The 27,148-nt window shown below is 43.9% G+C and overlaps 2 protein-coding genes and 1 pseudogene across 2 annotated transcripts in view; 2 read left to right on the top strand and 1 right to left on the bottom strand.

Moving 5' to 3' along the window:
- Positions 1-4,067, bottom strand: part of LOC120235688 (S-adenosyl-L-methionine-dependent tRNA 4-demethylwyosine synthase TYW1) — a 201,939-nt gene extending 197,872 nt beyond the window's left edge. The window contains exons 1-3 of the mRNA XM_039238105.1: positions 3,893-4,067; positions 2,937-3,067; positions 1,945-2,097 (exon numbers count right to left, since the gene is read on the bottom strand). Of these exons, the coding sequence (XP_039094036.1) occupies positions 1,945-2,097; positions 2,937-3,067; positions 3,893-3,896 (288 nt within the window). The 5' untranslated portion in view covers positions 3,897-4,067. The remainder of the gene's footprint in view (positions 1-1,944; positions 2,098-2,936; positions 3,068-3,892) is intronic.
- Positions 4,068-4,999: 932 nt separating this feature from the next.
- SBDS (SBDS ribosome maturation factor) lies at positions 5,000-11,271 on the top strand. Its single transcript, XM_039238096.1, has 5 exons — positions 5,000-5,326; positions 5,994-6,123; positions 7,859-8,059; positions 9,427-9,591; positions 10,503-11,271. Exons 1-5 carry the CDS (start codon positions 5,199-5,201, stop codon positions 10,629-10,631), a joined length of 753 nt encoding a protein of 250 aa, XP_039094027.1. The 5' UTR covers positions 5,000-5,198; the 3' UTR covers positions 10,632-11,271.
- A 4,224-nt stretch (positions 11,272-15,495) lies between these two features.
- Positions 15,496-26,313, top strand: LOC120235653 (annotated as a pseudogene).
- The last annotated feature ends 835 nt before the right edge of the window (positions 26,314-27,148 follow it).

Here is a 27,148-nt window from a genome sequence, read left to right as displayed (position 1 = left end):
ATATGTCCAAAAATGTTAGCAGAAATGTTCACAAATCTTCAAAAGAGCCCAAGTGTCTGGCACAATAGCTGAAAAAAGATCCAACCCAGACACTATCTCAAAAAGTTCCAAACCTCAAGGACAGAGACATGACTCTAAAAACTTCCAGAAACCTAAGAATCAAATCATCGACAAAGGAATGAGGAGACTAGCCATTTCATCAACAACACTGCCTGGTGTAAGACAATGAAGTGATGCCTTCAAAGCTGTAATGAAAAACTAATCTACACTCAGCAAATACGAATCCATTAAATGTGAAAGCAGAATAAAGAAATTCAGATGGCATAGCTATAAGGAGGCTCATCTCACCCGTATCAACCGTGAGGTGGCCTCAACAACATTACGCCAACAGGCCAACAAGTGATATTTGAGGAAAGTCTGTGTTAACTAATATAAAAAGTCAAGAACTTTTATCTAACATTGATCAACCTAGAAACACAGCATAGATAAATATAGCCATCAGAGGAATCAAAAATAAGAAACACTGAAAAGAGATTCACTAGAAAGTACTTTTCATGGGGCACCTGGGTGGCTCAGTCAGTTGGGCATCTGACTTCAGCTCAGGTCATGATCTCACTGTTCGTGGGTTCGAGCCTCACGTCGGGCTCTGTACTGACAGCTAGCTCAGAGCCTGGAGCCTGTTTCAGATTCTGTGTCTCCCTCACTCTCTGACCCTCCTCTGCTCACACTGCCTCTCTCTCTCTCTCTCTCTCAGAAATAAATAAAACGTATGGGGCGCCTGGGTGGCTTAGTCGGTTGAGCGTCCGACTTTCGCTTAGGTCATGATCTCGCGGTTCGTGGGTTCGGGCCCCGCTTCGGGCTCTGTGCTGACTGTCAGCTCAGAGCCTGGAGCCTGTTTCAGTCTGTGACTCCCTCTCTCTCTGACCCTCCCCTGCTCGCGCTGTCTCTCTCTCTCTCTTTCCTAGAAATAAATAAAAATATGTTAAAAAAAAAAAAAAGAAAAGAAAGAAATAAAACGTTAAAAATATACATATATATAAAAGAAAGTACTTTTCATTATGAACCCTCCATACACCTGGATTTGCTACACTCTTCAAGTGTCGATTTGACTTCTTAAAAAAATTAAAAACATACATAAAAAGAGGCTATGAGATCTTTTATGAGTAACATAAAAGGACTTTGTTTGGGCTGCTCAGATGCCTTTTTCACACGTCTTCCGATTTCCCACCTCGGTTGCCTAATGCGGAACTTGATATGAGTGACCTTCAACTAGGATATGCAGCAAAGCCTGGGCTGGAGCTCTGAAACACGAAGAAATATTGTTCTACAAAACATCCACAAGGGGGCAGTACAACCCTCTTTAGGACACACAAAAATAAGTTGCCCTTGATTTTTTAACTTCATTTTCATGTTCATCTTAGAATCTTTTCCTAGAAAGCACTAAATAGGTGTGACCTTCACAACAAAGAAGCCGACAGCAGATATATCTGCAGCATATATTACTTTAAACAGTGCTCGATGTCCATTGTTAACACTTTTAATACTAGGAAATCAAGACACATTTTATTAAGTAGATGTGTGAAGTGAAAGTCAGGGCCCATCCCACACTGGACGCTACTGCTGACATTCCCTTTTCACTATCCCCTACTTCTGCACCCACCATCAATAATAGGCTTAGAACTCTCCATTCTGCTGAGGCAGAAGAAAGCTTCAGCACAAAAACCCCTCATGACAATGACCATCAGACACCACCAATCAGCTGGAATTGGGCACAAGGGTTAACAACGTACCCAACACCCCAGAAAGGGAAAAGGTATGCTAGAGAAGGAAAAAAGAAGATGAAAAAGAAAATTAGAAGACCAATTCAGTTCACTGTGAATGGACACCTTTAAGGGATCTTCTAAAAAATCAAGAAACCTAAAGAAAAATATATAAAGTTCTCACCTTTGCTGTTCCAGTCTGGGAACCATAGAAAATCTTCACTCCAGACACAAAGATGTCCTTCTTTTGCAGAGCAATATAACCATTTGTCATCAAATCCCGAGTTGCTTTTGGAACAGATTTATCCTTTGAGTTCTTCTCCTTAAAGATAAACAACTACACAAAATCCATCAAGTTTGAATCTTTTCCCAACTTTGATACTGATAACAGCATAGACACTGACTGATTTTACTATTCTCTTAATCTTTGTGTACTCCCCCAAATATTAACCCCTTGGTATAATTAGGTCCTTTAAAGGCTGGACCTCCAATTCTTAAGACTATAAAGATTCCCTGGGGTGCCTGAGGAGCTCAGTAGGTTAAGCATCCAACTTTGGCTCAGGTCATGATCTCACGGTTCGTGGGTTCAAGCCCCACATTGGGCTCTGTGCTGATAGCTCAGAGCCTGGAGCCTGCTTCAGATTCTGTCTCCCTCTCTCTCTGCCCCTCCCCCGATCATGCTCTGTCTCTCTCTCTCTCTCTCTCTCAAAAATAGACATTAAAAAAAAAAAGACTATAAAGATTCCCAATTCCTCCACGACAAAAGTACTCATACATTCATCCATAATGTGCTTTATTAAAATAAGACTAGGAACTTCTTTTTTGATCCTTAATTAATGGTAAGAAAACAGAAGAGGACTACTCTTTAAAGGTGCTAAATAGACTTTTCTTATGAAGGTTTAATTTTTCATCATGAACTCTTCCTATATCTTAAGAGTAAAACATCCACAGCCCATCAAAGAAAACATAAACAACTTAGTCCATAATAAATTAGTCTCTAAAAACTGAGAATAAAATTTTTAGACATGGAAAAAAAAAGAAAACTTTGTAGAGACCAAACATAAAAGTGACTGAAAGTTCCTTTTAGCTTTTCTGAAAACCTTAGAAAATCTGCACTGTAAATTCGCTATAAATCTAATGTCTTAATACTCTTATATAAAAACCAACTCCACTTACCTGCTTCCTGATGACAATCTGGAAACAAATCCAAAGGCTAATGCCAAAGGCAAAGCCCAAATATATGTAAAACCTGTTTATCCATAATGATATTAAAGGTGAAGAGAAGTCCCATGTATCCAAAGAAGGATCTAAATTTAAAATGATACATACATGTAAGTTTATACAAAGTTACATATACGAAGCTGCCCATCCTTATGTTAAGAATAAAAATTAAAACCAACCTTCACATGCAACAACCCAGCTAAGAAATCTAAAAAAATCAACTCTAATAAAAAGAATATACCACTGCATGTGGTCATGTGACATAATTATCGTAACAGTACTAACTCCGAAAAATACACAAAACTGTACCTTCATTTGGATATAGCACTTGGAAGCTAGAGAAGTGAACAAAGTCAAAACACTTTATGTGGAATTAACTCTGCTGTGCTTTGTGTGCTCCATAAGAAACGCTTTAAAAATTACTAAGCTATTCTCTTTGCTCTAGTTTTATCTTAAAAACACACTGCTACTTGCAACTGACTTCACATCCCGTTTTCTGGAGACCTATGAATGGCCCTGGCCTCAAATGCTGAACTGGAGGCAACTTCAAAATGCTAAGCCTAAATTCTGGGGTTTACAGGCGCTGCTCCACCGTGGAAAAGACCAAAAGCCCTCAGCACACGCGGGTTAAGAGAGTGGGCAGTTCTCTATGCGTTTTCCTTGAGGTTAGAATCATTGTTCAGTCTGAACTCATCCCCTGGCCTCATGAGGCAAAAGCCAGGACAAAAGCAAGGATCGATCTTCCCTTGCCGTCAGCGGCTGCGGTCCCGGGCTGACAAGTGGAACAATCTCTGAAGGACGGTCCCCGAGGACGCCACTCCGCCAGGAGAATCCGAAAAACGGTTTCCCTTCCCCTCTCCCTCCACGATTTTGCCTGCCGCCCTCCGGGGGGGGGGGGGGGGGGCGCTTACCCATTCTCCTCAGAGCCCAGGCCCTGCGCCCCGACAGAGGAGGACTGCAGACCTGAAGAACCTGGCGGCGTGCTCGGACACCAGGAGACGATCAGAACTACCCTGAAGCATTACCAGTATACCAGGAGCCTGTAGAGCTGGGGGCAGCCATGCCACTGGCCGGCCCGTCCGGATTGGTCCAGAGGGGGAAGGGGCGGGCCCAGAGGGAAGCCCCGCCTAGAGATCCAAGCTAGGAAGCCAGAGCACTCCCGGCTCCGCTCGGATTGGTTCAGAGGTGCAAGGGGCGGGTCTAGAGGGAAGAAGGGTCAAGACAGGCGTAGCATAGGAATAAAACCTGGGAAAGATGCACGGGTTCAAAGCGTGTCATCTAAATTTACGCAATCTGGGGTCTTGTTTGGACCTCACTTGAAACACATTGATTGTAAAAAGGCATTATTTCGAGAAGTTGGGTTATGGGCTGGCTATTAGTTGCTATTAAGGAATTATGGTTAATCTTGTTGCGTTCATCTGTGAGGAATACAGATTATTTAAAGCTAAAACTTTATGATTTGCTTTAAACTACTCTGACAAAAAAAAAAGAGGGAGAATGGAACGTGAACGGCAAAATGTTGATAATTGTTGAAGAAGGGCGATGGGTTCCTGGGGGTTCATCACGCTTTTTTCTCAAGTTTTTTATTTATTTCTGAGAGAGACAGAGAGAGAGAGAGAGAGAGCAGGGGAGGGTCAGAGAGAGGGAGAGACAGAATCTGAAGCCAGCTTCAGGCTCTGAGGTGGCTGTCAGCACAGAGCCCGATGCGGGGCTCGAATCCACTAACCGTGAGATCATGACCTGAGCTGAAGTCGGCCGCCCAACCGACTAAGCCACCCAGGCGCCCCTCAACTTTTTTATTCTACAATTTTTTCGTAAGAGAAGTTTAAGGAGAATACAACTCCGAAATCTGCGGAACTCTGAAGAGACGACGCTACGTTTCCAGCCGGTAGCTAAACCATCTGCATCACCAGCCAATCAGGCTCTTTAGCTCATTGGCGGAAGTAAATTACGTCAAGGAAAAGCGCTTCTCTTGTCGCGAGCAGATCGATGTCGTAAAAGCCACAACGCGCAGGCGTCGTTGCTCACTTTTCCCTCGCCTGGTTTCCGCCACACCTGACGCCTGCGCAATAAGAACCGGGTGTATTGTGGCGGCCGTCCGGGCAGGTAGTGGTCGTGCCGCGCGCCGCCGGGTCGTTACAGCGAGGCTCAGGTGGTCCTCAGCCGGCGGCACCGGTCTGCCCTGGTCACCAGACCCAAGGGCTGTGAGCAGCCACCATGTCGATCTTCACCCCCACCAACCAGATCCGCCTAACCAATGTGGCCGTGGTACGGATGAAGCGCGCCGGGAAGCGCTTCGAAATCGCCTGCTACAAGAACAAAGTCGTCGGCTGGCGGAGCGGCGTGTGAGTGACCCTCACCATGGGAGCTCTGGCGGGAGCTTGCCGCCTCCGAGGCGGCCAGCCCCTAGTCTTCGAGCTGGTGGCTTGACAGGGAAGGAAATGGACAGTTTATTCCTGCAGTGAGCTTGAAAAGTCACTGTCTTACCCGAGCTTAGCGCCTAAATCCAGGGTTCCCTTTTTGTTGAGTTGGCGTGGTTTGGGTTGTTGCTTTGGAGCTTTGTTTTAATTGGTGTCATAAAAGCCACAGCCAAGAAATCCCAAAAATGTGCTCCTTTTGCCAAAATCCTGTTAAAGGGTTCGGACGTAGTCTTCCGAATACTTCCGTGGCTATCATACATCCTGATGTCACAGATCTTTGCCCTGTAAGTTTCACCAAGTGCGTAGTGTCTTCGCTGCTGCCATCTAGGGATCGGTATTCCCTGGCAGCAGCTCGCCCTCTGCCCCCACGGCTCAGGGTTTCATACGTGATCCCGTGACGTTTTTCTCCAATGAGTAAGTGGGAATACGGATGCGGTTCTGAGTTTTGAAGATGTTCCCTCACACTGAGGGTCAGTTAGGAGTATTTGTTGTTTCTTGTTGTTCACGTCACTGCCATCTTGTATTTAAATGTGAATGAATTTCCAAGTTTCAAGTGTGTTCACTGAGGACTTTTCTCTCCTGCTGTCACAAGGGAAAAAGACCTTGATGAAGTTCTACAGACCCACTCAGTGTTTGTAAATGTTTCTAAAGGTCAAGTTGCAAAGAAGGAAGATCTGATCAGTGCATTCGGAACAGATGACCAGACAGAAATCTGTAAGCAGGTGAGTTCTAAGAGCTGCAGCATAAGCCACCCCTTAACGTCCTTTGTATTAGAAGTACTTATAGGTATGTTAAACTTGAAGCATTATTTTTTAGGTATGAATAGTTATACAATAGTTCGATCTGAGTAACATCACTTTTTTAATTGACGTATAATTAACATACAATATTAGAATTAGTTTCAGGTGTACAACGTAGTGATTCAACAATATATGTTACAATACATTGTTTTGTATACATTCTATACTTTAGCGCTCACCATGGTAAGTGTCGTCACCACTTGTCCCCAATGTTATTAGTCTTATTGACTATATTCCATATGCCATTTTTTCATCTCTGGACTTACTTATTTTATAACTGGAAATGTGTACCTCTTAATCTTCTTTATCTATTTCACCCATTCTCTACCCACCTCCTCTCTGGCAGCCACTGTAGATAAGAGTCTTTTTTTTGTTTATGCCCTTTTTTGTTTCTTTGTTTCTTAAATTCCAAGTATGAGTTAAGTCATATGGCATTAGTCTCTCTCTGACTTATTTCACTTAGCATTATACCATTTAGGTCCATCCGTGTCATTGCAAATGGCAAGATCTCATTCTTTTCTATGGCTGAGTAATATTCCATTGTGTATGTATACTACTTCTTTATCTATTCATCTCTCAGTGGACCCCTAGGTTGGGTCATGGCTGTTGAAAATAATACTGCAGTAAACATTGGGGTGCAAATATCTTTTCAAATTAGTGTTTCCATTTTCTTTGGGTAAGTTCCCAGTGGTGAAATTACAAGATCTCATGGTAGTTCTAGTTTTATTATTTTGAGGAACCTCCATACTGCCTTCCACAGTGGCTGTACCAGTTTGCATTCCCACCAACAGTGCCATTTTTCTCCACATCCTCGCCAGCACTTGTTGGTTTCTTGGTTTTTTTATTTCTAGCCATTCTGATAGGTGTGAGGTAACTCATTTTGTTTTTGATTTGCATTCCCTTGACAATGAGTGATGTTGGAGTGATGCTGAGCATCTTTTCATGTGTCTGTTGGCCATCTGTATGTCTTGCTTGAGAAAATGTCTATTCAGGTTCTCTGCTCATTTCAGTCAGATTATCTGGGGAGTTTTTTTGTGTGGCATCACTTTTTGTAATTCAGGACATGAATATATTTTGTCAAAGCCTCCTCCCAAAATTAAGTTTTCTACTAAGTTACCTTATTTTTGTCCATTTATATATTTTTGGTGTAATACACCTGAAAATAGAATTTCTTTTCAAGGAGTTCACAATTTGCAATTTTTGCCTAGATTACCTTTTCCCCTTCCCCCATCTCAATAAGTAATATCTTAGAGCACAAGATAACCCAACATATCATTTTAGGCAAAGCCCAGATTATTACCTATGTATGAGTAGCTGAAGAGGATGGAATTTAATTTTTTCTCCAAGTAATTAATTCTTGTGACCAGTTAACAAATTATGTGCAATAAAGACATTTAAGTCTTGAGGCGCCTGGGTGGCTTAGTCGGTTAAGCGTCCGACTTTCGCTTAGGTCATGATCTCGCTGTTCGTGGGTTCGAGCCCCGCGTCGGGCTCTGTGCTGACTGCCAGCTCAGAGCCTGAAGCCTATTTCAGAGTCTGTGTCTCCCTCTCTCTCTGACCCTCCCCTGCTCACGCTGTCTTTCTCTCTCTCCTAGAAATAAAAATATTAAAAAAAAAAAAAAAAGACATTTAAGTCTTAGGGGGTTTTTGTTTTTAGATTTTGACTAAAGGAGAGGTTCAAGTGTCCGATAAAGAACGGCATACACAGCTGGAGCAGATGTTTAGGGACATTGCGACTATCGTGGCCGACAAGTGTGTGAACCCTGAGACAAAGAGACCATACACTGTCATCCTTATAGAGAGGGCCATGAAGGACATCCACTATTCAGTCAAAGCCAACAAGAGTACAAAACAGCAGGTGAGTGGTTTTTAATGTCCAAAAGTATCCAAATGAAAATCTATTTTCTCTGAAGAAAACATGGAAAATGTTCTGTGATAATAAAGTGACACTACCTGGCAGCAGTAGGTTAGGAGGTTTTGGGGAGGAAGGAAGAAAACAATGGGGCTTATTGGGAAAAGTAACGGAATTTTTTTTTAACTAAACACAAATGTACCATAGCTCTCATCTTCCTATCCAAATCAAACCTTTAAAGATAAAACCTGGATTCTCACCTCCTTTCAACTCCACATTTTAGATTTTTTTAATTTCTATCTAATTCACAGGACTATAAGTCGCCTTTTTACAGTGAACAGTTGAGTGACATATTCAACGAAGTTTTTGCAGCCTTCGCGACCACTAATTTGAGAACATTTCCATCACACACACACACACACACACACACCGAGGAAACCTTGTAGCCATTAGCACTCACTCCTCATACCCTCCTCCTCACCACTGTTGGGGAAACATATTTTCCATTTCTATGGACTTTTGTATTCCGGGCATTTCATATAAATGGACTCATATAATATGTGGCCCTTTGAAAGTTCATACGTGTTGTAGTGCATATCCGTGCCTCATTCCTTTTTAGGACTCAACAATAACCCTTTTTATGGAAATAGCATATTCTGTTGATTCATCCTTCTGTTGATGGATATTTGGGTTGTTTCTACTTTTTAGCTATCATGAATAATGCTGCTGTGAAATTCATTACAAGTTTTTGTGTGGACGTGTTTCATTTCTCTGTACCCAGGAATGGAATTCCTAGGTCATATGGTAACTCTATTTAATCTTTTGAGGAACTGCCAAACCATTTTCCAAAACAGCTGAGGCATTTTATGTTCCCACAATCTGTGTTTAAGGGCTCTGATTTCTCCACGTCTTTGATGGTATTTGTTATTAATCCACGCCATCGTGGGCATACTGTTCTGGTTTTGACTTGCATTTCCCTAATAACTAGTGATTTCAGCATATTTCCAAGTGGTTGTTGACCCTCGGTCATCTTTGGAGAAATCACTATTTAGATTCTTTGACCATTCTTTGTTTCTTCATTATCAAATTGTAAGAGTTCTGGATACTAGTACCTCATCAAATGTATGATTTACTAATATTTTCACCTATTTAATGGGTTGCCTTTTTGCTTCGCCAGTAGTTCTTTGAAACCTAACAGTTTGTAATCTTTAAGTCCAATTTATCTTTTCTGCAGTTGGTTATGTTCTCTGTGTCCTATCTAAGAACAGCAACTACTTCAGCTAGATGGTAACTGCTTTGTTCTGAATACCTTACAAAGTAATGCAGCAAAAGTAGCAAAGGAATTGCCAACGTTTTCCATTTCGTCTTGCCAGGCTTTGGAAGTGATCAAACAGTTAAAGGAGAAAATGAAGATCGAACGTGCTCACATGCGACTTCGGTTCCTTCTTCCAGTGAATGAAGGGAAGAAGCTGAAAGAAAAGCTGAAACCCCTGATCAAGGTTATAGAAAGTGAAGACTACAGTCAGCAGTTAGAAATTGTAAGATGAAAACATTCTTATTCTTTTGCTTCCGTGTTCCCAGAATCATGTATTCTGTAGTCATAAATGTGTCACAGACATTTAAAGGTGTGAACAATTAAGACATTTCCAGAAACATCTAAACCTAGAATTCAGTAAAAATGTCAAGGTCTGACTAAAACTAAATTACAGTTAAGCACACTTGGGATTTTGGGGGGTTTGTTTGTTTTTTGGTTAGATCCATGCTCCATTTAGATAAGGGAATGTCTTTTACAGTGAGTCTTCGATTATGAGGAAATTGGAGATAAGACTAAAAGTTAGACAGCGCCCATTGCCCACAGAGCATTTTAAAGACGTGGCAAAAGCATGGCGTCTTTGGGCCCTGCCCGCACAGTGTCAGACATGGTGGAGATTCAGCTGTCTGCACACCCAGGCCCTGGGACTTGCCTCCAGCCTCAGCATAAATGAGCTCTGGCCTGGGAGTGTTAAGCATTCCACCCTCAGTGGAAGTTCTGTGATCTTTTCACAACTTCACACATGATTTCTAAGTAGGCCTTCATGCTTCCTTTTCTCCCTCGATGTGGCTAAAAAGAGGTGCTTTCACCAAACTGTAAATCCTCATGCTAAATTTTGATACCAAAAAAACCACACTCTCTTAGTCCAGCCACTTCACTTGATATACGAGGAGTCCAGAGATGTCCTCAGACAGGGAGGTTCTCCCCTGTCGCAGAGCCTGTGTGTGTCCTGTAAGCGAGCAAGGCTGGACTAGAACCCTGCCTGCTGCCCTGCGCGTCGTCTTCACTCTCGCACTATAGGCAGTAGCTGTAGAGACACCCGGAAAGTGCTGTGTGTCTGAGAGGAAGTGAGGGCTGCGTCCGACCGTTGGCACGCGCTCGTCTTCCAGTGGTGAGCCGCTGTGTTCCGTGTTTCAGGTGTGTCTCATTGACCCAGGCTGCTTCAGAGAAATCGATGAGCTCATAAAAAAGGAGACAAAAGGCAAAGGTTCTTTGGAAGTGCTCAACCTGAAGGACGTGGAAGAAGGGGATGAGAAATTTGAATGACGTCCGCCAAGCTCTTCAGCTCTAAAACACTAAAGCATTTTCTTTTCCGACGGTCCTCTTTCCTTTCTGCAGTCTGCCAAACGCTCGGACTGTTTGACGTTTCCCGTCTTCGTGGTAATGTGTACACAAAAAGACTTTTCTGATAAGTATTACACTGTGGGATTCATGTAGTTTTAACGATAAAGCAGGGTTTTAGGCAAAGATGAAAAATCCAGTTGCACAGGGCAGAGTGACATTTAGCTGCTGTCTCATGCCTTGCGCTTTCGAACGTGCACGTTCTCTGATGCGACGTTTGGGGGTGAAAAGTTAAACTTTGTACATTACAGTAAGATAAATGTGGGAAGATAGGACGATGTGACAAAAAGGGAGTATTTGCTGAAGAAAACATGATGTCTTATTTCTACTTAATGAAACATGTGGCCTGAGACAAAGCTTGTATGATGACTTCCTGATTATATGAAAAATAGATCTAGGACCGCTGTGCGGGGGCTTAAATAAGATTCATCGAACATATGGCCATAACCCAGATTATTCTCGGTAAAGAATAAAGTTGTTTGTTTCTAATCCTTAAAGTTTATAATATGTATTAATATAGCTGAAATTATATGTTATCAATAAAACCACTCTTTATTTTATTAAACCGTGGCTTGTGTTTCTAGACAGCTCCTGAGCTTCCTTCTTTTCTCTGCCTCTTGTCCAGTAGGGTTGGAGAGTTCGCAGCAGGGTTAAATAAGTCCTGTGAGGAGTGGGTAGAACAGGGCCTGTTCTGATGAATGCCCGATAAATCTTGGAGATTTGGGATGTGATTGAATGTAACTATTTTAGTACTTAAGCACTTCAGTGGGCAACATGCAAGTGTTTTTAAATCTGCTTATCTTCAAAACAGATATTCTAGAATGTAAATTAGGGTTTCACTCACTATTAACATCAAAGGCACCTGAGTGGCTCAGTCAGTTAAGCATCTGATTCTTGATCTCAGGGCCATGACTTTGAGCCCTGCGTTGGGCTCTGCGCTGGGGGTGAAGCCTACTTAAAAAAAACTTCACATACCGACATACTTTATGGACGAACTGGAAGGGTTTTGACTGGAAGAGGACCAGATGGGTTTTAAACACATTCAGAATTCACTGCTAATAGAAGTTCTCGATTAAAGTGGATCATTTTAAAAGAATTCAATCAAAATTATGAAGTCAAAATTGTTGCTTCCCGTGTTAGAAGTACTCCTGCTTGAGAACTTGGGAACACACCACTTTCTGTAATGCTGACATTGAATTACTGCTCTGATCCCAGTCCTTAAGACAGCTCTCACCGGTTCCAGTTTGTGGTTTCAGGTGGACGATCTAAATCCAAAGGCCCAAGAAGTAATTCTAAGTAATCAGGTTTACACTTCATCCGCAGCGTAGTTAAAGCGGTGTGTCGGGTTGGAAGTCCTGGTCACCAGAAGAGGTCATAGCTGCACCTTGAGCAGGAAAGTTAGAACATCGCCATGTTTCTTTCTCATTCTCGTTATCAGTCTTCTAAAAAGCCGGAACCTCTAGAAATGTCAACTGTAGATCACACGTGAGCCATGCTTCTGAACCTATAAAAAATAAATTGTACCTCCTATGAATCTCATTACTCAAAAGTAGTTAAAGCATCATGATCCTCGGTCATGCTCTCCATGGCCAGTGCTATTATGGGTTGCTCCAAGGATGGAGCTGTTTCTTCTGTTTTGTCAACACAGGCTGTGTTGTGTGCTCTTGGTCAGAATGACGGTTCAGAATCAACCCTCTTCTGTTAACGCAGCGGCTTTTTTCTGTGAAGCGTCACCTATACCCATAACACAATTGCTCCTCCAGCCCATGGGACCTCACACCACTTTGAAACCCCCTCCCAGGCCTGCTTAAGTACCTGTCTGGCATGCTAGATGCTGAGCTCCACAAGGGCAGGATGAGCCATTGTGCTTTTGCACCCAGGAGCTGTGGAATAGACTTCTGTAGAGTAATGCATGCCATCTCCGGGAGGGGAGGGGAGGGCAGGTGCATCTCCTAATGACTTTCAAGTCATCTTCAAAGCTGGAATAGGTGTCAAGCCTTCGAGCGAAAGCTTCCCACCCTTCATGCTGATGGTGCTGTTGTGGCCACTTGGTGGCTTCTGAGCTGCACAGATGCCCTTGGCCTGAGGGCGTTCGTCTCTGCCTGCAGCCAGCCCCTCGCACTTATCTGTCCCCGGCTCTCTTACACACATTCGATGGGCTGTGATGGGGGTAAACGGGGACACTCAGAAGCAGGAGCCGCACACATAATTTTCCTGCATGCTGCACTCAAGGCCACTTCATGAAGTCCCTATAACTTCAGTAGTAATGGGGCTCATTAGTATCTTTATGAGCTGGTTGTTTTGTTTATTTTTTTGTTTTTTGTGGGGTTTTTTTGTCATCTGCTCTTACTGAAATTCAAGATGCTGATTATTGGAAAACATTTTCCTGCTTCTGTCTCATGGAGACAGTTGTGCATACATACTTTGCCACTGGCAGCATTTAATAGTGATTTTCATCTCCACATGTATATATCCATGATGAAACCTGCAAAACTAAGGAGTCTACATGGAATTTCATGGCAACAATTCTTAGCTGAAAGTATAATCTTGACCTAAGTATCAGGGATATTCCAGCTCCTACCTAGGAATGATCTCACAAGAATGAGTACACGTAGTTGAATTGCCCAGGGCCCCACCCAAACACCTCTGGAAGAGGCCTCCGTTTCACCAGATTCGTAGTTGAATCTCCGCAGATTTCTGGTTAGCAGAGAATGGAGGTGAATGAGTTATGAAATTGAAGAATGCAGTCTTTTACTGCAGAGAAAAGTAGACCTGACTCCTACACTCAATGCTATTGAATATCTCAGGAGGTTTTTTGGTCTGGTGAGCTACTTGAATGCCCAAAGATTCTTGGTGGAGCTCTTCCTGTGGTCAACAAGCATAGTTGACATGCTTTTCAAGGGAAGAGGTCCACAGGCTTATTCTTACTGTCATGTGGAGACAGAATCAAGACTGGAAATCTTGCATGTAATTAAGGTAAAATCATCTGCAGATTTATAGTTAAAACTTTGCAGATTATACAGATGCAAGTGTGGCTCGATATTCACAAAATCAGTCAACATGATACCTCAAAAAGAGAAAGAATAAAAACCGTAGGATCAAAAATCAAATCATTCCTGGGTAGAAGCTACAATATCCAAGCTGAGATTTAAGCCAAGATTATACTTTTAGCTTAGAATTGTTGCCATGAAATTCCATTTAGACTCTAATTTTGCAGGTACCATCATGGATATAAACACATAGAGATGACAATCACTGGCCCTTGTCCCTTCAGCGATTAAATGCTGCTAATAAGAAAAAGTATTTGACAAAGTACAACCTCCATTCATGATAAAAACCCTCAACAAAGTGGGTCTGGAGGGAACATACCTCAACATAATAAAGGTCTTCTATGAAAAGCCCATGGCTAATGTCATACACAATGGGGAAAAACAGAGCTTTCCCCCAAAAGTCAGGAACAAGACAAGGATGTCCACTCCCACCACTTTTATTCAACTTAGTACTGGAAGTCCTAGCCACAGCAATCAGATTAGACAAAATAAAATAAAATACAAAATAAAAGGACAAAAACAAATAAATTAGACAAAAACAAAATAAAAGGAATCCAAATTGGTAAGGAAGAAGAACCACAGTCACTATTTGCACATGACAGGATACGACATAGAGAAAACCCAAAAGACTCCACCAAAACATTTCTAGAACTGATGAATAGTTCAGTAAGGTACAGGATACAAAATCAATATACAGAAATCCATTGCATTTCTATATGCTAACGATAAAGCAGCAGAAAGAAATTAAGAAAGCAACCCCATTTACAGTTGCACTCAAAATAATAAAATACCCAGGAATAAACTTAACCATGGATGTGAAAGACCTATGCTCTGAAAACTATAAAACACCGATGAAAGAAATTGAAGATGACCCAAAGAAATGGAAAGACATGCTCATGCATGGGAAGAACAAATACTGTTAAAATATCCATACTATCCACAGCAATCTACACATTTAATGCATTTTTCACAGAACAAAAACAATCTTAAAATCTGTATGGAACTACAAAAGACCCTAACTAGCCAAAACAATCTTGAAAAAGAAGAAAAAAACTGGAGGTATCACAATCCCAGATTTCAAGATATACTACAAAGGGCACTGGCAAAAAGTAGAAAATAGATCATTGGAACAGAATAGAAAGTGCAGAAATAAACCACGATTACATAGTCAATTAATCTTTGACAAAGGAAGCAAGAATAGGCAATAGAAAGAAGAGAAGTCCCTTCAATGAATGATGCTGGGAAAACTGGACAGCCACGAGCAAAATAATGAAACTCAAACTCAAATGAAACTAGACATGAGACCTGAAACCATTAACAATCCTAGTAGAGAGCACAGGCATCTTTCTAGATATTTCTCCCGAGGCAAGGAAAACCAAGGCAAAAATGAACTATTGGGATTTCATCAATATAAAGAGCTGCACAGGAAAGGAAACAATCAACAAAGCTAAAAGACAACATAATGAGAGAAGATATTTGCAAATGACATATCCGATAAAAGGCTAGTATCCAAAACATATAAAGAACTCAACACCCAAAAAACAAATATTCAGGTAAGTAATGAGCAGAAGATATGAACACACATTTTTCCAAGTTCTGCGCTGTTCTGGAAACAGAGCAAGCAAAGTTCCCGCCCTGTTGGAACAGATGTGGATGGACATCAGCCTCTTAGCTTGAGCCTCTTTCCTCACTGATAAAATATGCCCACACCAGAGGGTAAACAGATGTGAGGATCAGACATGAGCAAGGTACCTGCCCAGATTACACTGGGAAGCCAGGCCTTGGTTCTAGTAATCTAGAATGAGGCTCCCAGGAGGACAGGAGCTTAATATGGTAAGCACTTGATAATTCAATGGATGATTCCCTGAATGTCTCCTCAAATCACACATCTGTCTCCTATTTCCTCATAGGTTATGAAAATCTAGCTCCCTACTATGTTAGGTTTTGAAACTATCAGCAGCATTTTAATTAAATCTAAGTTTGTAAATATCTCCACAAGAGAGGCTGTTAATTATAGTGGTCATCTTACAACGAAAAGTGATGCTGGGGTTTTCATAGCTTTTTACAGATGAAAAACCCAGAAAGGCAAGGAAAAAAATTAAATTCAAAATGTTCATTTGCCATCAGTGAATGAGGGACCACTATTATCTATTACCCCAACAGATTACTGTGCCTCTTCACAATTATCTAAAACACTGGCAGAAACTTTGACATTAATATGACTTTAAAGGTTTAAAAATCTATAAAGCTCAGGGCGCCTGAGTGACTCAGTCGGTTGAGCATCCAGCTCTTGATTTCCACTCAAGTCATGATCCCAGGGTCTTGAGATCAAGCCCTGGGTCAGGCTCTGCCCTGAGCATGAAGCTTGCTGAAGATTCTCTCTCTCTCTCCCACTCCTCCTCTCACGCTCTCTCTCTCTCTCAACTAAAATTAAAAAAAAAAAAAAAAAAGGTTTAAAGTTTATAAAGCTCTGTAACTAAAACAGTTTGACAATAAGAGTCTTTATTTCTTTATATTAAGTATAAGGAGGAAAACCACAGAACATAATTAAGTTTGGTCTTGCTCTGGACCTTCCCTGGAGATTGGACCATCAGTGAGCCCAAGCTCTTGATAGAGTTCAGACGCTTGTAAATTTCATTTTTGTATCAGCACAAACTAAGCCATTTCATGGCACGGCATTAATAAGCACTTGAGTCAGTGATTTGATTCAGAGTTTCATTTTGAAGATAATTCCTTTCTTGGAGGGAGATGCATATCTCTGATCCCATATTTCCCTTTTTATAACAGAGAGCTTACACCATTCTCTTTGTACATGGTCATACTGTGTTACTTTTGACCAAAAATTATTACCAGGCAGTTAGTAGACAAGAAGTATCTTCCAGGTAAGTTACCATGTTAGATGAGGTTTCCAAGCAGGAAGATAAGTAACTTCTCAGAAGACATGTCAGGGGAGGAGGGGTGAGGGGTTTTTTGTTAAGTTTATTTACTTATTTAGAGAGAAACAGCATGAGTGGAGAAGGGGCAGAGAGAGAGGGAGAGAGAGAATGCAGAGCAGCCTCTATACCATCAGCACAGAGGCTTGAACACGGGGCTTGAACCCATGAACCATAAGATCATGACTTGAGCTAAAACCAAGAATCAGACGCTTAACCCACTGAGCCATCCTGGCACACCAGAAGATATTTCAATTTTAAAATTGGTCCTTCTTGGGGTCCCTGGGTAGCTCAGTTGGTTAAGCATCCGAACTCGGCTCAGGTCATGATCCCCCAGTTTATGGGTTCAAGCCCCTCGTCAGGCTTTGTGCTGACAGCTTGGAGCCTAGAACCTGCCTCAGATTTTGTGTCTCCCTCTCTCTGCCTCTCTCTCTCAATCTCTCTCTCTCTCTCTCTCTCCCTCTCTCTCTCTCAAAAATAAAATAAACACTACAAAAAAAATTTCTATTAGTCCTTCCCCTTCAGAAGGAATACCAAGCAAATGGCGTAGAAACAAAGTCTATGGTAAAACCCCAAATTTCTAACAAGAACGAACTCACTTTTTTCTGAGCCCTTATTTCCTTGGCCTCTGCATTTGCTGCCTCTCCGAAGAGGCCACTTTCATAGAGACGATCTGATTTCCAAAACGCAGCTGTAGAATCTGTGACATGCAGTGTTCTCCGGCTCTGCCTGCCACCCAGCCTTTTTCCTCATGACCTCCAGAGTCCCACAAACACTTCACTCGGAAGCCACCATGGGGGTGCAGGCAGGGTGCAGGGGTGATTTACCCCTGCAGAGCTCATGGGCATCTTGCAGTCTTAAATGTGCTCGTAGGACAATACTTTTCCTTTTCAAAAGACCAAAGAAGAGCCAATGACAAACTTCTCTCTCTCGTATACTTCTTTATCATTTTACAAATTCAGCTCAGTGGTTTCATGTTTCGACTCCAGCTCTCTACATTAAGAATTAATAAATTTCCATTTCCAAGGTCTGCAGAAAAATTGAGTGTGTATGCAGAGCTTTTCAGAGAACTTGCTTGGAGCAATTTCTTTACCGAATTTGCTCAAATAAAATCATGAAGCTGGCCGAATTTTTCCTGCATGTTTGTTGATTCAGTCTTTTCTATTGGTACGGTGGACCTTTCGATAACCCAGAGGTTAGAAGTGCCAACTCCCCTCCCAGCCCCACCCACTCCCCTCCCCACTCCACCGTCTCCACCAGGGAAAAAAATACCCTTATAACTTTTGACTCCCCAAACGCATAACTACTGAGAGCATACTGTTCACCAGAAGCCCAGTAACATAAACAGTTGATTAACACGTGTTTGGTACATTACATGCATTATATACTGTACGTTTAAAACAAGCTGGAGAAAAGTGTTAAGAAAATCATAAGAAGAGAAAACATATTTACAGCGTGGTGCTGTGCTTACTGGGGAAAATCCACATATGAGTGGACGCACACAATTCCATATGTTGTTCCAGAGTCAACTGTACAACGTGCACAACTGTGTGTTTGGAGTGTGGTTCAGACATCATTTCACTTTACCCTGTCTTCAAAGTCATCCTGGTTTTAGGCATCCTTCATATATGGAGAAGGTGAAGTTAAATAGGCGCTCGGGGCACAATTCCATTACAGGGTCGAGAATTTGGATATAAATGTTTGTGTTCGGATATGACTGTTATTTTAGAACATGAATTCAGCGTGGGTGGGCTGGCGGCTGGGCGGCGGGCTCTGGGCAGTATAGGGGACTCCAGGCTGAGTCCATGCACCCCGGGAGTGGTGGGGAAAGGCCGCTTCGGGGGAGGGGGCAGGCATCTGCTTGGCTGTGGCACTTCTCAAAATATTTCAGGTGCCAGCCACAGCGGCGACCCCTGGGCACAGATTGTCCCTGATCTCCTGAGCAACGCCTAGAAAGAAGAATGCCTTTTCTCCAGTAGGGCTGGGTGGTGGAGGGGGTGGCAACCACAGACCCTCCAGGAAGCTGCCTCTGCTGGCGAATGCATGGAACTCGCTACCACAGCCACCACTAGTCTAGCCTAGCATCACAGCAGCAGCAGTTTCCGTTTCAATGACTCGCCTGAGATTTGGAAGTGGAGAGGCAGATCATTGCCAGTCAGCTAGAAAGACACAGGCTTGGGGCAGAATCACCAAGTATGGCCAGCCACCCGCTCAACTGAGAAGTCAGTTCCTTGGAGACCGACAGGTGTGCCAAATACTGGTGTACACAAACCTAGCGTCTGGTGCTGTCCACCACAACAACTATCTCAATGGCCCAGAGCCAGAATATTCACCAGAACACCCCTCTCTCCATGAAAGATCACTGGGTAACTCCAGTTCAACACAAATTCTGACAGTGGATCTCAGGAAGCAGGAAGTTTCCACAACAGCCAGAATTTGAGTAAGTCAGATAACAGACCGCAGCCTTCATTCATCGGATCAACTAACAACCATTCCGTGAAGAATTCAAGAGCTGAAGGCTGAACGCCGGTCAGCCATCAGTAGCCGCTGGGGCCATGAGAAGAGTTGGTTCAGTTCCATCTAGAGCGCAGTCTCCTTCCTATGTTATCAGCACAGGTGTGGCTCCCTCAGGGGGGTCACTGAGAACTTCTCTGGGTGGTGACTTTGGTTCTCAGCCTCCCAACCACTGAACCCTAGTGCACATTCCTCCACCACATTACCAGCTCACAGGCAGATGCTCTGCACAGAGACTCAGCTCTGCAACAGCTGTAAGTCAGACTGGCTCAGTCACCAATTGGAGGCAGCAGACCTCCAATCCCCACAGACCAGCCCCTCGGTACTAAACCACCAGCAGAGTAGGGTCCCCACTGACCCTGGTGGCTGCACAGAATCAGCCAGCTTCACCATCCCAAGGGTAAGCAGTGTCATTATCCCTCAAGCACCCAGGGATCAGTGCCATACCACGACACGTGGGCCCTTCCTTCAAAGGACTGTTCACACCATGGAACAATTTGGACAGCAGCAGCGTGAAATTTATAGAAAGATGATTCCAACACAGCCTGACAGGCTTACGTTCCTATGCTAGTCCGCACAGCCAGCTTGAGCAAGACCTTCATTCAGCTCTGTCTCCTGAGTTGCACACCACTCCTATGCACATAGGGAGGACCTCTTACAGCCCAGTGTAGCGCAGCCCAAGCCACAGGACTGTGGAGCCCCAAGGATCACAGACAGCATCGCTTAGCGCAGCCTCAGTAGGTGTTGGAAATCTGCAAAGCACATCCAGCCCACGAAGCACCCTTACATACCAAAGGAATAATTACACTCTGAAACACAGCAGCTGCCAATGCAGACCCCGACAAGCCAATACAATACAGAGGGCAGGAGAGCAATTGTAACAGGCTTCAGCACACAGCATTCAGAAGGACCCTAGGGAGCTCACCTGGTGTGATCCCCAGTTACCCAAAGTCATTCGCCGGCTACAGCACCACTTCCCATCAGCCCAGGGAGCCCACGTCCGCCTGCAGCACCTGCACTGTGGTGACACCCACATGAAACCGGAGGTGTGTAGGGTAGGGGGAATCAAGCATCTGGTTGATCTCTTGGACCACAGATTTGGGGAAGTTCGGCAGAATGCTTCTGGTACCATCTGAAACCTTGTTTGGGCAAGTCTACAGATGAAAAAAAAATAGCAATGAAAGAATGTTGGTGAGGATGCCTGCCTTGCTCCAACTGTTGAGAAAATCGGGTGCAGAAGTGAGGGAGCTTGTTACCCTACAGGCGTTCTCTGGAATTTATCCTCATTTGAGGCTGCAAAGAAGGCAATCATTCGAGATGCTCTCTTGGCCTCAACCAACATTGTGACCGTCCCACACTCAGATGGAGCAACTCTTCTTTTGATGATGATCACAAAATTAAATTCCAGATGTCATTCGTTCTGCGTGACACTACAGGTTGCCTGAGGACCCTCAGCTCTTCAGAGGAGGAGGCGAGGAAGCGAATGCACTCCTGTTGAAGGGGCTGGTGGGCTCGCTGCTGCACGCAATCCCCACACCCATGAACACCCCCCGATTACGGCAGCCAGGCTGCGGAGAGCTGCGTGTGCACCCGGAGGAACCTGTGCCGTCGGCCGGCTCCTGGGGCTGAGTGAGCCGGATGACTCCCTAGGAAAATCTCCTGGCAGGGACTCGAGGCCAAGCTCCTGGGGGAGGAAGAAGAAAAAGAAAGAGAGCACCACAAGAAGATCAATGAGATGGAGTCGGTCCTATCCCGGGACTGTCAAAGCCCCCTTAAAGATGCCGTGGCATCGGTCAGTGGTTAAAACCATTTCTGACCCTTCTAGATAGTTCCAACCCAGCCGCCTTGGAAGGCTCTGCCGAGTCTCTCCAGAAACCGTCTGCTGGAAACTGGAAGTTTGCGGCATACATCCGGGCAGCCTTCTGCAAAGAAAAAGGCTCCCGTCCTTATAGAACTTCTGAGAATGGATTTGATAGAGTTGTATTTTCTGTGGCAACTGCCTTGAGGAATGTGGCGCTGGATCTTCACAACAAGGAGCTCTGCGTAAATATGCCGTGCGACACCTGGTCAACAGGTTTCCTGGTGGCACTGGCCCCCGTGTGCCGTCTGATAAGACCATGGTGGCCATCTGCTGTGCTCTGCACGAGGTCACCAGCAAAAACATGGAGAATGCCAAAACCCTGGCTGATGCAGGGAGTATAGAGAAGCTGATGAACAGGACCCAGGGCAGAGAGACAGCTCATCTCTAAGAGTGATGAAGGCATTAGGACCAAAAAATAAAAATAAAAATAAATAAATAAATAAAAGTGATGAAGGCAGCAGCCCAGGTCTTGCATATGTTATGACAATATCGGGACCTACAGAGCATTTATAAAAAGGATGGTGGCATCAGGACCATTTTATTACACCTGTGTCTATGTTAGAGCAAGTCCGATTCAAATCACATCCTTCCTTGTCTACCACCAACCAACATTCAGGCATCAGCAGCTGTATTGCAGTCAAGACGACTCCAACAGAAAGAGCTTCAACACAGAGATTGTATGTGCTGTCTCCTCATAGCCAGGAAGATCCTTATCTTAATGACGGAGCTCACTTCCCAGCTTCGACTGATTATTCAACACAGTATGGGCTGAAACCAACCACAAATTATGTAAGCAAATCCATGAAATGACCTTCTTTTTTTTTTTTAATGTTATTCATTTTTTGAGAGACAGAGCACGAGCAGGGGAAGGTCACAGAGAGAAAGGGAGACAAAGGATCCAAAGCAGGTTCCAGGCTCTGAGCTGTCAGCACAGAGCCTGACGCAGGGCCTGAACTCACAAACAGCAAGATCATAACCCGAGTGAAAGTCAGCCCAACCACCTGAGCCACCCAGGGGCCTCTAAATGACCTTCTTATAAGCAAAACAGGATCCAGGGTCCCCGGATTCGCGAGGGAGCAAGGAGGTGCTCAGTAGAGGAACTCTCTTTCTTTTTAAAAAAATTTTTTAATGTTTTATTTATTTCTGAGAGAAAGAGAGAGACAGTGTGACCAGGGTAGGGTCAGAGAGAGAGGGAGACACAGAATCCAAAACAGGCTCCAGGCTCTGAGCCGGCAGTCAGCACAGAGCCGCACACGGGGCTCAAACCCACGAACTGTGAGATCATGACCTGAGCTGAAGTCGGACGCTTAACCAACTGAGCCACCCAGGCGTCCCAAAGATGATTCTTTAAATGTGAACAAAGTTATGTACAGAAAAAACAATGTTTGTACAGAAAAAAACCATGTTTTTTATTTATCTTGTTTTGTTGCTACTACTAAATGTCAAGATTGGGGGCGTCTGGCTGGCTCAGTCAGTTAAGCAGCCGACTTTGGCTCAGGTCATGATCTCACGGTTGGTGAGTTCAAAGCCCACATTGGGCTCTGGGCTGACAGTTTGGACCTTTGGAGCCTGCTTCAGATTCTGTGTTTCCCTCTCTCTCTGCCCTCCCCTGCTCATGCTCTGTCTCTCTGTCTTTCAAAAATAAATAAATATTTAAAAAATTAAAAATAAAATAAAAGGAGTATTTAAAAAATAAATGTCAAGATTGTATGCTATTATGCCTTGTGAATTTCTTTTGTTGGTGTAAACATGGAAATGCTACAGTAGTTAAGTGCCATCGTTTGTAATGCAGTGTGTCGCCATCGTTTGTAATGCAGTGTGTCGTTTGAAAACGGATTGGAAGAAACTAACAGTATAAAAAACAAATGGGAGCCCCAAGGAATTGTTAGCAATTAAAATCAAGCTATAACATCTTTTGTTTTCAAAAGGAGTAGTGTACCTTTGAAGCACAAAGTCCAGGCTGGTATAGAAGCACCACACCCATTCCGTCTCTTTCCTAGGACACTTCACTGCCATTTTTTATGTACGTGAAAGAAAAATAAATGTGGAAATTTCATCCTGGGGGAGAAAAAAAAAGAACATGAATTCAGTAAGTGGCAGACATGGACTAACCAGTTCATTCATTTTCCTGTGTGAAAAGAAGAATTTTAAAACTAGCATTTTTGTCAACTTATTTTTTAAAATGTTTATTTATTTGGGGGAAAGAGAGAGACAGCATAGGTGAGGGAAGGGCAGAGAGAGAGAGAGGGAGACATAGACTCCGAAGCAGGCTCCAGGCTGTCGGCACAGAGCCCCAAGCAGGGCTCAAACCCACAAGCCGTGAGATCATGACCCAAACTGTAATTGTACACTAAACCGACTGAGCCACCCAGGTGTCCCTCAAGTAATTAATAGTTACCTGAAGATGAAAGAAGGGGAGGAAGAATTAAATGAGACATTTTTAAAGGTGCTAAAAGTATCCCAAATCTTTTGACAAATAAAGCTTTGAAAGCAAGGAAGGGAAATTTCATTTCTGTTTGCAGCAGACGAGCATCCCACCAGGCTGCCACATGTGGTTGCACACGTTGAGCACTGAACAATTCCCAAAGTGGTGTCACATTATCTACATTTGTAGTTCAGTGGCTACCAAGATAGCTCTTTATGACAGTAGAAAGTATTTTCTTTTCTTTTTTTTTTAAATGTAATTGATTTTTAAACATTTTTTAAGTGTTTATTTAATTTTGAAGGAAAGAGAAAGACAGAGCGTGAGTGGGGGAGGAGCAGAGAGGGACAGAGACAGCAGTCTCCAGGCTCTGAGCTGTTAGCACGGTGCCTGACTCGGGCTTTGAACTCACAAGCCGTGAGATCATGACGTGAGCTGAAGTCAGACGCTTAACCAACTGAGCCACCAAGGTGCCCAATGTTTGTTTATTTTTGAGAGAGAGAGAAAGCAGGGAAGGGGCAGAGAGGGAGGGAGACAGAGGATCCAAAGGAGGCTCAGTACTGACAGAAGAGAACCCAATACAGGGCTCAAACTCACAAACTGTGAGATCATGACCTGAGCAAATATTAGGCGCTTAACAAACAGAGCCATACAGGCACCCCTAGGAAGAGCTTTTTTTTTAGAGAAAGAGAAAGCATGAGTGGGGTGAGGGGCGGACAGAGAGGATAAAAACTGAAGCAGGCTCTGTGCTCTGCTGATGCAGAGCCTGACTTGGGGCTCAATCCCATGAAGCATGAGACCATGACCTGAGCTGAAATCAAGTGTCAGACGCTTAACTGACAGCGAGCCAGGTGACCTTAGGCAAAGAGCTATTTATTACAGTTTTCTAACATAATTTAAAAGCAGCATGTTGTAGACAAGAACTCAAATCTGAATAGCTGAATATATGTGAAGAAGTAATGAAAAAATGCATTTTCTGCATTAAGAAGTTCATCCCATACAATAATGTGAGGCATTATGCTAGTGGCTTTGTTCATGACTTTGGCTTTTCCTGGTAAGCAGGTCCCAAAGTGTGGTCCCCAGGACAGCAGAGTTGGAATCTCTTGGAAACTTGTTAAAAATGCACCGCCTGGGGCTCCAGGATGGCTCAGTTGGTTGGGTGTCCAACTTCAGCTCAGGTCATAATCTCACAGTTCGTGGGTTCGAGCCCTGCGTCGGGCTCTGTGCTGACAGCTAGCTCAGAGCCTGGAGCCTGTTTCAGATTCTGGGCTTCCCTCTCTCTCTGACCCTACCCTGCTCACGCTGTCTCTCTCTCTCTCTCTCTCTCTCTCTCTCTCTCTCTCTCTCTCTCTCTTTCTCTCTCTCTCAGAAATAAATAAAACATTAAAAAAAAATTTTTAGGATGCACCACCTGGGTGGTTCAGTTGGTTAAGTGTCTGACTTCATCTCAGGTAATGATCTCATGGTTTCTGGGCTCAAGCCCCATGTTGGGCTCTGTGCTGATGGCTCAGGAGCCTGGATCCTGCTTGGGATGCTGTGTCTCCCTCTCTCTGACCCATCCCCCCTCTCACTCTGTCTCTCTCTGTCTCAAAAAATAACTAAAACATTTTAAAAAAATTTTAAATGCACATTCTTGAACTTCACTCCAAACCTAATAAATTAGAAACTCAAGGTGGGGACACAGCAGTGTGTTTCAATAAACTCCCCCAATGGATCCTGATGCACAGTGAAGCTTGTAAGTGAATATTTTAAGCTAAGACCTAGAGTTTGGATAGCTCAAAGCTGGGAGGAAGGTGCAGGAATGCCAAGAGACCAAACACACATGCAGGAAAGACTTTTATCCAGAAAGCTTTCCGCAACAAATTTTCTAGAAATCTGATAATTTTTTTGGGAGGCTAAAGAAATCCCAAAAAGAAAGGACCAAACAGATTTGTTTGGAAGCCTCATAGGAATAGAACAAGCCCAGAGTCTGGAATAAATTCAGATACACAAGAATTTAAATCTTACGAGCTGCATGGACTTGGTACACAACAGGTGCCTTTTTTGTGTTTGTCGATCCCACTTGCCTAGAAGCCATTGCTCAGTCTTTCTGGAGCCGGAGCACAGGGGCCTGAGAGCACCTGGTTCTGGGGGTCCCAAACGGACCGGGTTCAGTCACTTGAAGAGAGAAAGGTGGCTGTGACACAAGAAAGGGATTTATTTCAGTGAGGCGGACACCGGGAAGAGAGCGGGCTAGCATCTCAAAGACTGTCTGCAAAGGGCCCACAATACGTCCAGGTTTATACAAGGCAAATGTGAGACAAAGGGCCCTGGCTGCCTGCAGGTGGGCAGTGAAGGTCAGATTGATCATTGTCTTGGGCTCAGTCAGGGTCTTGCTGACTCAGGCCCGTCTTCACCGCTCGAGCTGGTATTTTCGGTGCCCATCAAGGGATGCTTTCCCTGTGGGACCTTTTGCCGAGGTCAGACATAAGCTGGAAAGAACTTAATCAATTAGAAATTTGAGGCCAGCATGGAGGTGGTTGAAATCGTCTTTCACCTCCACACATGGAGAAACTCTTACAACCATACGCGCGTGGTTGCAGACCCTACGAGGAAGATACAGACGTCCCTGTAAAGGGTTTAGAATGGAGACCCTGCAACAGTCAGATTCGGCAGGTGGCCGACCCTGTAGCACGTGACTTCCACAGCTGTGGACCAGCCATCATCCTCCACAAGGGCGAAGAAACCAAGAGAAAGAGACCATGCCGCAGCCAGCGAGAAGGACGCATCAGGGGTGTGCTTGCTGGGCTCCCAGCTCTTTCCTGATCCACGTTCACCACCTTCCTGAGTCTAGAGGCAGGGCCTGTCCGTTCAGCAAAACAATCCTGGATCCTCCTTGCACCTCCCTTTGCAAAATTGAGCTCCAGTTGGCTGTGACTCACAACCAGGAAAGTGTTGCTAAGACTTGTGAGCAATTTACCTAATTTCACTAACCCTCAATGTTTATGTTTGTGCAAGGAGGGCTCATGATACCTCCCACATCGACTGGTGATAGTCGAAGTGAGATAATGTGTTTAAAATACTTAGAACAGCGTCTAAAACACAGTGGGCTCAGTGACACTGCCCCTTCAAGTCTTTAGAATGAGCTCTGTCCGCCCTTCTTCTGGTCCACGACCGGCCAAGGGTGGCTCCCATGACTATTGCCCGGTCCCCACCCACCGCCCCGAAGCCGGAGGCATCCACAGATAACGTGTGCTGACTGGCAAGGAAATGAGGACAAGCATCTGTCGGAGATTTCAGTATCTGAAGGCGTTAAGTTCCCCAAATGCTTCTTTCCTTTTCAGTGATGAGTTTTCCCAGGCCTTTTAGGACAAACCTTTAAAATGACAAAAACAGAGCTTTTTCTTCCTCAGTTCAAAATAAATCAATAGGGGCGCCTGGGTGGCCCAGTCGGTTAAGCTTCTAATTTCAGTTCAGGTCATGATCTCAGGGCTCATGAGTTTGAGCCCCACGTCGGGCTCTGGGCTGACAGCCCAGAGCCTGGAGCCTGCTTCGGATTCTGTGTCTCCCTCTCTCTCTGCTCCTTCCCCACTCGTGCTCTGTTTCTCTCTCTCTCAACAGCAATAAACATTAATAAATATTTTCAAAACAAATTAATAGACAATGCCAGATGCTGAAGGCAC

Source organism: Hyaena hyaena, unplaced genomic scaffold, assembly GCF_003009895.1.
Source record: "Hyaena hyaena isolate Hyena2069 unplaced genomic scaffold, ASM300989v1 scaffold_135, whole genome shotgun sequence".
Lineage (NCBI taxonomy): Eukaryota > Metazoa > Chordata > Mammalia > Carnivora > Hyaenidae > Hyaena > Hyaena hyaena.
This window is presented reverse-complemented; position numbering and strand designations above follow the sequence as displayed.